The 12,500-nt window shown below is 46.9% G+C and overlaps 1 protein-coding gene and 1 long non-coding RNA gene across 3 annotated transcripts in view; one reads left to right on the forward strand and one right to left on the reverse strand.

The window, feature by feature from the left end:
- The window catches only part of LOC147009184 (uncharacterized), a 106,274-nt gene that overhangs the window by 45,266 nt on the left and 48,508 nt on the right, over positions 1 to 12,500 (forward strand). For both annotated transcript variants that reach the window (XR_015053094.1, XM_085863360.1), the window contains exon 9: positions 4,794 to 4,842. Coding sequence is in view for 1 of the 2 variants with exons in the window: in XM_085863360.1 (XP_085719486.1) it covers positions 4,794 to 4,842 (49 nt within the window). In the remaining variant the exon portion in view is untranslated. The remainder of the gene's footprint in view (positions 1 to 4,793; positions 4,843 to 12,500) is intronic.
- The window catches only part of LOC147009185 (uncharacterized), a 64,513-nt gene that overhangs the window by 39,704 nt on the left and 12,309 nt on the right, over positions 1 to 12,500 (reverse strand). The window contains exon 2 of the long non-coding RNA XR_015053095.1: positions 6,993 to 7,095. This is a non-coding gene — a long non-coding RNA (uncharacterized LOC147009185). The remainder of the gene's footprint in view (positions 1 to 6,992; positions 7,096 to 12,500) is intronic.

Here is a 12,500-nt window from a genome sequence, read left to right on the forward strand (position 1 = left end):
GGAAACGGTGAAAGCTGGTGCAGATGAACGTCCCAGACTTGCTTGTGGAGACAGCAATGCCGAAGCCGGAGATTGGAAAAAGTACAAACGTCAAATGTTCCAGGAGACCAGTTATTTACTCATCTCTGTCTTGAATTACTATTGATTTGATGTGCTTTACTGGAGTGTCGTGTCCAGGGCCGGTTAACACCAGCCTGGACGGATAGCCGAATGGTTTAAACTCGGAGGCAAACAGCCGAGAAGCTTTTGGCGATTATGGTGCGCGTGGGATGGGAAGCAGCAGATGTGCCCACGAGAACAAAAGCACCCGGGTTTATTCTCAAACCCACAACAAATAAACGAACACAAGAAAATTCAACAAATAATGGTTTCATGAACATGCATCAAAGGGTGATGATGAAGACAAATCAGAGTGAGTTATTGAAAAGTGAGGTAAAACTAGATCCAAATTTGAGACATCACCACTCGGTCACAAAAACAGACAAACGTAAAGGTAAAAATATAAAATAATTCCCTCTTTCTGCCAGCACTCAGCTTTGCATCCAGAGATAAACTTTTTGAGCCTGGTAGTCATCGAGCCTCGAAGTCACCGTGCAGAAACGTACCAGACTGCATGAAGACGCTCTCCGTGGCCACGTACGTGAGATGATTCGTGCGGGCGTCCTCAACGCCAAAAGCCGACAAGCTGCCGTTACAGTTCCTTCTCATGATTGAAATTGCCAACACCGATCCTTCTCAATACCACGTCCACTAACAGCAAATGGCAGGGCGTTCCTCTTCGATCCTCCAACAAGGGATCCTGCCGAGTTCGACCTGAGAGAGACACTATTCTCCTTCGCTTCCTCTCCTCCTAAAGTGCACAAACTTCGCAACTCAGCCGAAGAGACAATGGCTACTGTCTTGTTCCAGCACGCGGGCAAATTTGCACCAGCACGGACAAAGAGAGCAAGCAGGAGAGAGACCCCTTCTGTTCCAGCTGTGTTCCTCACTCGATCCTCTTCCCCGATCATGCTCCCAGTGACATCACCCCGACCAATCATGAACCTTGGGGGCATGGCCTGCTGGTTGCGATTCCTGGGAGGTGGGTTTTTAGTCTGCCGGTTGTTGCTGTAAGAACGTGGTTCCTTTTTATGGCTGGCCTTGTAAATGTAAAAATGTTGGAAAAGGTCACAGGGGGCAATCACATACTGGGAGAAACTATCCTTAGACCCCACCTTTTGAACACAGCACCACCCACAGTGTAGTGACACGAAAACATTCTTCAGCGTACATTTTTCACAACTTAAATTACATCGAGACGTCTCCTACTCATCCACGGACCATGCTACACCATACAATTCTCTCTTCCTATGAGATTCCTCCATCTACCCCCACAAACGTAACAGTACTTCCCGTTGTATTTTGCAAGCCAGTAATTCATTGTTTCCGTCTATACTACATTGGTTCCGTATTTCATGGCTCCATACAGTGCTTCATTCATTCTGTATGATTTGCACAGAATATGTAAATATTAGTTTGTTTATAATAAAATGTGTTTTCATGCCTGTTTCCCTTCAGTTCTGGTGACAATGCAAGTTCATTTCTCCTTATGTAAATGATTGCTGGGGTTTCACGTGGTTAGGAATGTTGATATTGCCATGTGTCCGCTCCACAAAGTTACAAACGCACAAACACGTTTTCACGTTGCTGAGCGTGAAAATTTACACTTTTACAGTGAGAGTATATAAAGCTTGTTGTTATTATGTGTGTACATAGGATGCACCACAACATCTGCTTGCAGTTTGTAAGCATGCCCCACGAGTAATCCGAAGCACTTTTGTTTCACTCCATGTTTTTGCCTTTGTTATTATCAAATTTTGGACGAGGAGATCATCTCTACACCTGGAGAAGGACTCTTTGGAATCGTATTCAAAGCAAGGGACAATAACTCTGCAGAAAAGGTGCAAGCTTGTGGTATATGTACTTCCTCTTCTTTCCTTTCAGCTTCTGGGAGCTCGAGCATAGCTCGAAGAAGAGCGAAAACACAGAACAAACAAGAAAAAGAGCAATCAGAGATAACTACCCTCGCCAGGAGTTTTGTCTGTTGTTTGTGTAGTTTTGTTGTGGTGTATTTTGTGTGCTGTTCATGTACTGGTGTGTTATGTAATTAATTAGAGACATAGCTAGAACTGCCACTTGAGAACAGCTGGCAGTGATGACCGGGTCACAAGACATCCGGCTTTGATGCAACCCTGTTCTGATAGGACACTTAACCCTGACTCATCACGTTTTTTATTATAATTATTATTTTTTTATTATTATTATTATTCAATTGGATTCAGAATGGGATTAAAATAAATTCAATTAAAATCAAATGGAAGACTAAATAGGTACAAGTCCTGCATTGGAGTAATCAGAAGGAACCCGAGCAAAGAGCAAAGATGATGTCATCAGGAGGAACATGGATAGGATTCATATTTCATCTGCTACTCCTCTACCCTCAAACCCATCCAGACAGCCAAGAGAGCTTTATTCCAAAAAAAAATCTACAGGAACCCAGATCAAAAAATTAAATAATTCTGGCTGCCAGACCATGTGTCTGATCAGATTGAAATTTAAAACAAGTATTCCCCATCATGACTCGATCTTAATTTTTAAGTTTCACGTCAATTGTTTAAACTGTTCCAGAGAAAACATTATTTAATATTTTCTTCAATCCAATATGGCTGCCAAACCATGTGATCTATCAATTATTCCTGAAGTAGCTTGCACAACCATGGCCTGGGGAACATTTGTGTGAAGTTTCCTCTCGATCTGAAAAGCCATTCTGGAGAAGAAGATTTTTTTTCGGTTTCAGGGTAAATCCAATATGGCTGCGAAACCATGTGACCTCTGATATCATGAATTTTCTTTCTGTGGACCATTTTATCCCAAGATGACCCTAAAAATTTCAGACTGATCAGATGTGGTGTTCTACATATGCAATTATGACGTCATTAAAAAAAAATCACACTCATTCCCCACAAGGAGTACTTGCCATGTGCCAAGTTTCAATTTTTTTTCCTTCGTGTGGTTTCAGAGATCCAGAGGTACAAAGTTTCTCCATTTTTTCAATATATGGCTGCCACACCATGTGACCTATGATGTCATAATTTCATTCAAACATTCTACACGAGTAGTCGCACCAATGGTGAAAATTTCGTCTTAATCCGACGAGCGGTTGCAGAGAAAAACATGAAAGTTCTGTGCGGACAAACAAACAAACAAACGGACCCAAATGCAATACCCTCTCTTCTGGGGAGGGGAATCAGAACAGTAAAGAAAGAACAGTGGAAAGCAAGGAAACACAGACAGCATGATAGAGGGATACAACAGAGGGAAACTTGGAGGAAAAACGATAGCAAATAGAGTTGAAGATTCCTCTGCATATTCATTTGTCTCCTTCATTTCTGTTCAGATGAAGAATGCGTATCGCGAGAATTGCAGGCCCCACAATGTTGCTGTGGAAGATTCCATTTTTAGCTCGCCTCTTCAAAGAACAGAGAGCGATAGCGATACCCCCGGCGTGAGCGTGAGCGTGAAAATGTTAAAATTTTTGGTGCAAGTTATTTTTTCCTTTCTAATGTTTTTATCTATCACACTATTTTTTATACGCCCGATATATATATATATATATATATATATATATATATATATATATATATATTTTTTTTTATATATATATATATATATATATATATATATATATATATATTTTTTTTTATATATATATATATATATATGTCGCGGCGTATAATGCGTCATCCGTCTGTCCATCCGTCCGTTCCTGTCCGCACTCTAACTCCCAAAGTTTTAAATTTTCACGTTTCATATTTGGTACATAGGTACGGACTGTGGAGACGGTGTCGTGACATACGTTCGCCATCTAAAGTGGTTGCCATGGCAACCAGGATGCTGTTTTCCATCCGTTTCTGTCCTCACTCAAACTCCCAAAGTTTTCAACTTTCACGTTTCATATTTGGTACGTAGGTACAGACTGTGGAGACGGTGTGTCACGATATATATTCATCATCTAAAGTGGTTGACATGGCAACCAGGATGCTGTTTTCCATCCGTTCCTGTCCGTACTCTAACTCCCAAAGTTTTCAACATTCACGTTTCATATTTGGTACATAGGTACGGACTGTGGAGACGGTGTGTCCTGACATACGTTCGTCATCTAAAGTGGTTGCCTTGCCAACCAGGATGCTGTTTTCCATGTTGTAGCACAATTCTGGATATACCTTCTTGTTCGGGCGTATATTGTGCTCACTTGCGCTCTTGTTACTGATTGCAATATACAAATACATATATTGCTTTAAAATTATTTGGATCAGACTTCACTGCAATGCTTTATAAAAAATATTAATTATTAGACGAGTCTTTTAAAAACGATAAATGTATAAACAGGCGAGCATTGGGTGGCTTTGACACCAACTCTGGTATAATTACATGTAATGACAATGGACAAGTAATGTGCATTGTGTAATGAAGGTGGATGGCTGTGTTGGAGAGCTCACTCAAAAATGAAGGGTGAAACTTTTCTTCGCTTTCAGGCTGTATTGAAGATTGTGCAGGAGGTTTGTACATGATATCGGTTGTAAGTTTGTGTGATTGTTAGTTCAGCAGACTAAACACCGTTCTCTGAACACAGTTTTGATATTTGTCTGCGATGGAGAATGCTGTCTCCTGAGGACGTTGAGTCTTTCTCGGTGTGAGTTATAATTTTGTGGTTGTAATTATGGGTTCAGTTACTTTTGATTCTTCTTTTGCAGGTCTTGTATGAAGCTCCATCACTGAGTGAACCTTTCCAACCAACCAAACGTAAGTGTGGTTTTCATTGAAACTTGTAGTTTATACAACATAATTTACAAACTGTACTTTTGTGGCATTCATTTCTCACTTGTCACGAAACTTTCCACTTTTTTGAAAGTAAATCAAAATCATCGTTGGAATTTGCAAACACCCGATTGGATTGCCTGTTCTTTCAATAGAGATACCACTCGTACTTTTTATGATGCCATCTGTGAACAAAACTTAAAAGTATTTGAAATAAAGTGACCATTTATGTTTCAGACAGACTCCAATAACGAGCCCTGGAAAATCACTTTATATTTTGAGATTAAAATGCAATTTAATTCATCTCATTATTGGTCTTTGAGGTTTGATGGGATGGTGCAGAGTTGCTGACTTTGAGCTGTCTTGTCTTGGTTCTTTTCCCAACCCCAACAATAAGACTGTTGGAGTGGTGGTTCACTGAATGCATGGCAAGTGATGCAAAAGGACACCTGAACAATTAGAACTCGCCTCGTGCACTCATTAAAAAAAAAATACCATCGTTAATCGAACGCGCTACTATTGTGGCCCACTGCAGTTATGGCCTATATACCCGTATCATCCATGCATCAATCCTGGTGTTGGCTAAATGGTGAGGGTGGCTGGCTTAATATCCTAGGGTCTTGAGTTCAAGTGCCTGTTATGCCATTGAATTAAAACCAGGTGGGTTGACTGAGCCTGCCATGCTTCTGAGGTTTGCAAAATGAGTTCCAGTTTACTGGCATTGCATCAGCAGCAAAACCATGCCCCCAGAAAATGATGCAGCCATGCAGCCACAGGCTGCATACGAATAAATAAAGAAATCCATGCACCTGATTACATGACATGCATTGCCATTATCCATAACTTTGTTGATTATTGATTGATTTTGATGATATTTAATGACCACTTTTGTGCACATGAAGGCGAAATGGCATCAATGAAGGTCAAAAAGAAATTCAACCTACATTCCCCATGGCTGGTCAAATCATACGTATGAAGTTTCGCATCAATTTGTTAAGTGGTTCTGAAGAAGATTTTTAGATTTTTTTTTATTTTTCAATCCAACATGGCCACCAGACCATGTGATTGATGACGTCATAAGTTTAATTCTTCACACATAGGGTCGTAGATCACATAAATGAAGCTTCAGATTTTTTTTGAAGGATTTTGATTCAACCAATTATTGCTGGAATACCACTTCACTGATGACGTCATTATTATCATCCTATATGCTTCATGCGGAGTTGATGACATAGGCTGTTTCAATTTTTATTGTTGAGCTGTTTCGGAGAAGATGATGTCCAAATTTTTCCCTTTAATCCAACATCCCTGTCATTTTATATGACCTATGATGTCAGAGATATCAATAAAATGTTCCACATGGGGAGTCCCTCCTGTGCTTAAAGTTTCGCATCGATCGGACAAGTGGTTGCAGAGAAAAATAATTTTAAACTGAAAATATATGGACGTGGACACACACACAGACACACACAATGGGACAATGGGTGTCGGTGTTCACTGCGGAGCATGCGTCTCAGAGTGAACATCAGCTTGTGGCCTGTGAGCGGCACCGCAAGGCGGACCAAGACATTGGCGCATCCGCAAAAATCCCAGGTGGCTTTGAAGTATCTGCCTGAGCAGCGAATGTCAAGAGAAAGACGAACATGGTCCGTTGCCATTTGGATCAACGCTGCAAGGCGGGCCGAACCACCGGTGCGTCTGCTGGGACCTCGGACGATTTTAGAGCCTCTTCGCTGAGGGAGGATAAGGCGCGCGACATCTCGACTCGAGTCAATCCACTCTGTGCGAGTTACTGTATGTAACGTCACGCTGCGATTTGCTGAAGTCAATTTTTTTAAGGGGCGGGGCATAGCAAGTTGTGAATAGCTCCAGAAATGATCGAAATATTGCTGTAATTATCCCATTTTTGATTTAAAAAAAAAAAAAACATGGGTGATTTCTTCACGAGGAAGGTCAAGTTAATATATAAATAACAAGAAAGTTTTGCATGTCAGGGGACCTTTAAGAGGTATTCATTCGTATGCCTTTTTAATGCAACGAGCAATCTTCCCCAGATCATCGGAAGCTCGAGTCGATAATCCCGCACTGCGAAGTGCACTATATAACTCGCTGCACACGTTGGGTTTAGTGCTCACCCAGGAACGAGGACTCTGCGCTGCAGTTTCCTCACAGCGGCGCCGCACGTGCTGGCCTCCATGAGGGCCCACTTCATAGCGAAGGCGCACGTGGCTGATTTACCTGAGGAATAATCAGACAAAAAGAAGAGTAGGGACGAAATGAAGAAAAAATGATGAAGCAAACCTCGCTAAGAGATCATCGCGACGCACTCCCTTGTTATCCCGCCAGATAAAAGGAAAGGGACTATCTCCCTCCACGTATATTAATCGAATAACTCTCTTGGGACCACTATCTGTTGGATGCATGCGGTTCCAAGAACCGCAACAATATGTATATGTATATATATATATATATATATATATATATATATATATATATATATATATATATATATATATATATATATATATATATGTATATATATTGTTGCGGTTCGATTAATTATCGGGCGTTTTAGCCCACGACCAACCCTTTACGTGAAGCAAGATGGAGATTCAATAAAAGAAAAGACGAAGCGAAGCGGGAAAACAGTTCAACATGAAGCACATTTATTTCGCGATGAACGGAAAGCACACATATACAATTCCACCAAAAGCACATGTAAAAGAAGAAGACAATGCAATATTACACAAAAAGCAAATGCAACAATGCAGATCTAACCGACTACCGGGCACACGGCAACACTTATACAATTTTACTTCACAGACGGCGCCAACAACACATATTCCCAAAGCAAAAGAAAAGAACCACCCTCCAGGATGAGGCGGGCCTGGGGCCGAGACCGTGTCGGGCCTACCGTCTGATGATGAGACGCAGAGCGGCGGTGGCGCCTCAACTCCGCGGGCCTCGCGGACAGTGTCTGGTAGGGGGTGGGAAAGGGGCCCCCTTTGTCGCACTATCTCAGCGCGGGGAGAAACAGGAGGGGGTTGCTGATGCTCGGGGGAAGGAGGATATCACCCTGTCTCGGGTCCCGCGGCGAGCGTCTCCTCCTCGACCTCGGGCGCGTTGCTGGCCTCTCCTGTGCAGCTCCCGGCACCGACGCGAGCACCCCCTCGTCCGCCTTCGCCGCCGTCACCTCTCCACAGCTCCGTCTACTCGCCCTCTCCGTCTCCTCTCTTGGCTCGTCCCACTTCTTTCCAGCTCCACCGACGACTCTCTTGAACTCCGCACAACTGCCTTTACTGATGAACGCAGCCGTTTATATAAGCCCCGTGGCTTCGCTCTTTCACCCTTGACCCTTTGCCTCCGACCCTTCACCTCTAACTGGCTCCCCATTGGACCGAGGAAAAGTGGGCGTGAATGCTTTTTGATCCATGAATTTGCATATAGCGACCGCCCTCCAACGCCCTGGAGGCGGGGCCAAATCGCCCCTCGCTCACCGATTGGACGGAACAAAAGTGGGCGTGAGTCGTTTTTGATCCGTTTTCTGCGGAAAGTCTGTGATGTTTCTGAACACGCTGCTCGGTGCGCGCCCTACACGAGTCCAGTATCGGTGCCCACAAGTGGCGCGAGAATGGTGGGGATGCGATGGTGGCGAGTTGTGACGGTAAAGGTCGTGGCGGTTGTGGTGAAGCGGTGTTGTGGTTGGTGGTTGTTGTGAAGCGGCGTTGTGGTTGGTGGTTGTTGTTGTGAAGCGGCGTTGTGGTTGGTGGTTGTTGTTGTGAAGCGGCGTTGTGGTTGTTGTTGTGATGGCTGTTGAGACGTGGTTGGTGGTGGTAGTAATGGCGGCTGGTCCAAAATAAAGATAGTAAAAGAAAAACGGCTATCCTGAAGAGTCGCAGCCCGACTGAATGACATTTATTCCCTCGAAACAACGGGTTTGGGCCTAACTACACATATACTTACAGAGATATCTCACCTAAGGGACCTGAATGGTGGTTTGCGAATTTGGCCAACCACAACACTACCCCCTCCCCTTTTTACAGACTCGTCCCGAGTCGTCAAATTTTCGTGTGCCATCATGTGTAGTTTTCCCCTAGTACATTTTACCTACGGATCCCTGAGTGCGACATTCATGGTATTCGTGTCCCCAAAATAAATAACCTGAGGGCTGAGTAACTACCTAAACAAACTCACTCACACGGACGACTTAAATAAAATTGCCGGCGCTAAGACAAACATGCCGGGGGTGCACTCATATTTACAGTACATCTTAACCTTAACTTACAAATTTTACACTAAACCATGGCCCAGGATCAATGAACTCTGCAAAAAGAAAGCAGTTAGCAGGGAGCCAGGCTGCTCGCATGCAGTCTCTGGCTCAAACAATGCAGGTGACAGGGAACGTGGCCGGCTGCTCACACGCAGTCCAAGGCCTTCCCTTTTGAACTGAACGCAGTGAACCACAACGGTGCATGGGCTGCACAAACGTGCATGGGCTGCACTGCACGTAGTCTCCGTGCCAGCTCAAGTGGCACACGCAATGAACACAACGAATGGATGGATGAATGGTTTGAACTGAACGCCGTGAACCACAACGGTGCATGGGCTGCACAAATGCAGTCTCCGTGCCAGCTCAAGTGGCACACGCAATGAACACAACGAATGGATGGATGAACACAAACACGGTGCACGGGCCGCCACTGCAGGCCCGTGTTGTAGCTGCCAACAGGGCAGTTCTTGCAGCTTGCAAACTGTTGCCTTGATCCTGGCGCACATGGCAATGAACGGGGGGGGGGGGCAAAGCAAAAATTGAACGGGGCTGGTGAACAGGGGCAGTGGGCATGGCATGGCAAAGGCAGCAGGCAAACACAGCCCGCAGAAGAAGGCCGCTACAGGCAAACACAGCCGGCAGATGAACTGGCCGGCACAGGCCTTGAAGCAAAACAACAGCTGCCGATGAAGTTGGCCGGCCTCCGCCTTGAAGCAAAACACAGCCAGCCGATGAAGTTGGCCAGCCTTTGCCGTTCAGTGGAGGTTGGTGGAGGGAGTGCGGTGGTGCTGGCCACTTGGAAGGCGGGCTCGGACCTACCTACCTGTCTCCCTCCCACCTATCGCCTTTGCCTGTCACTGTACATACCCACTCCCTTAATTTGTCAAACCCCAATTTAGCCCCAACTTATTTTTTTATTTTTACTTCCCCACTATAAATCGTCCCCTAACCCCCTTTACTGTCCTTGTTCGGCTAACCTATCCTGTCACCTAGCCTACTCCCAACCCCTACGTTCCCTTCCCGGAGGGGAGTAAGGGAGAGCTAACGTCCTGTGTCGAGGCCCAACTCAAGCCTCAGAATGGCCTCCCCAGAGTTCGGCGATCTATAACCAAAGTGGGTCCAGCGGCCCACAACGACAGCGAGGGGATGGATGGTGCGGAGGGGTACATCTCCTAATCTACCCTATCCATTTAACTGTTAAACTACCCCGGGGCTTTCAACAAGCACCGCTCGCTTAAACTATTGGTTCTAACAACCCAGATTCCCGTCGCCTGTGTTGATGTCCTCACAATTTCGGGCCTCGCCCCCCAATTTTCTCTCCGTGCCCTCACACGGTCTCATGGCTGGGACACGTCGCTCCCCTTGGCAGGCACGACCCTCTGCCGAATCTCCCGCTATGGCACCCCCGGGCACTACACTGCCTCCGAGCCTACCAGCTCCCTAACACCGGGGAGTGCCCCCCATGGCACCTCCCCTGAAACGCACACGTGGCAGGCTGGCTTCCCAGGCCCCTTTCCGAGGGTCACCCGTGCCCACAACACTGCCCACGCGGCTAATGGCGCCCCGGGCCCCCGCACCAAGCAGGCGCACCCGTGCCCACTATGCTATCCCGGCCCCCCATGGGCCCTTGGCCTACCACGGCCGACTAGCCTGGTGCCCGGGGTACCCACTCAGCGATACTCACCTTTCGCAGCCACGCTCCCAAGCCCGTCAACAGGGCTCCTGCACCCCTCCAAACGGGTTTCGAGCCTACTTCCCCACCAACAACAAAACAACCTCCATTTTTGTTAATTTGACTAACCCCCTAACTCACTCTACACTGACCCCGGGGTCCCTTGGGCGGGAGTCACTCCTCCCCCCAATCACTCATCGCACCATGCATTCCCCATTCGCTCCATTCACACAGACCCGCTGGCCTCACTCACTCATCATGTACTCACCTCACAACTCTTCAACACACTCACCACTGAACTCTGCCATCCTTCTAACTACATCCCCTAACTAACTCGTGCTCCCACGTCGTCCCTTAAACTACAGCACGTTCCTTTTAACACTACGTAGCTAAACTACGTCCCCTCTACACATTCACAAGTCTGTCACTGTCTCCTAACTCAAAAATTCATTTTATTTCCCAACCTAAATCTGGCTACAATCCCTCTAACTAATCCATTCCACGGACTCCATGAGGACTTACCCCTGCCCCATGAAGTCGGTCTAGCTAAGCTAACCCTTCCCCCTAACTAGTTTCCATCCTGTGCCCTGGCAAGGGGGTCTTCCACCCCTTGCCCAGGAATCCTGTGCACCCGAAAGTGAGGCTTGCTTTTTTTTTTTTTTTTTTTTTTTTTATTAATGTGCGCATCACCAGCGCGGCAACTCAGAGCTCGCGCACTTTGCACCTGCCCGTGACGTCATGCAGCTGCACGTGAACCTCGTCCCTCCTTGGACGGTACCATCCGGCAGGGATACCCCTCCTGCCGGATTCCAACCCCACGTGCAGCCATGGCGTCACCGTGCGCATAAAAAAAAACACAAGCCCCACGTCTCGAGGGGTTCCCCACGCGAACACATGTGCTTTGCCCGTTGGAGCTTAACACACACGATCGCGTGGAGAACCCGTCCGGTCCAAATCCGTAATCCTGCCTAAACTTTGTCCGTCCGCGGGATCGGCAAATCCACCGCTGGCGTTTCCGGACCGGGACTTCACTCTCGCAAGCGAGCACGTGGGGGCCTCGTGCGTTGCACAGCACGGACCTCGTGCTCGCGGCTGGGCGAACCCGGCACGGTCCCCAAAACAACTACAGCCGCTACTCGGCTTTCTTTCCTCACATGTCGCCGTCGTCGCCATTCGACACACGCACTCCCGCGTGTTACGACGCTCACACTCCACACCATTAAACTCACACCGGGAGACGCGGCTGCATGTTCACACATGTTAACCGACATCTCCCTCACATACCTGCATGTTCACACATGTTAACCGACATCTCCCTCACATACCGCTCTCTCACACACACGGTCTCCCTTGCATAAACCATACCACTCACACGTGGTGCTCCATTCACTCGCGCCTCACTCACACACGCGGGGGCACTCACCCGCGGTGCCTCATCCACACTGGCCGTTCCATCCACACACACGGCCTCACTCACACACGGTGCCTCACCCACACACGCGGGGGCACTCAACCGCGGTGTTTCATCCACACACCGTCCCTCACTTACACACGCGGGGCACTCACCCGCGGTGCCTCATCCACACTGGCCGTTTCATCCACACACACGGCCTCTTCCACACACGGTGCCTCATCCACACACGGCGTGCTGGGAAGCACGTACTCCGGCACAACCGCCACCACACCACTCACACACGGGGT

Source organism: Eptatretus burgeri, chromosome 17 (genome assembly GCF_056783735.1).
Source record: "Eptatretus burgeri isolate ZD-2024b chromosome 17, Ebu_testis_v1, whole genome shotgun sequence".
Lineage (NCBI taxonomy): Eukaryota > Metazoa > Chordata > Myxini > Myxiniformes > Myxinidae > Eptatretus > Eptatretus burgeri.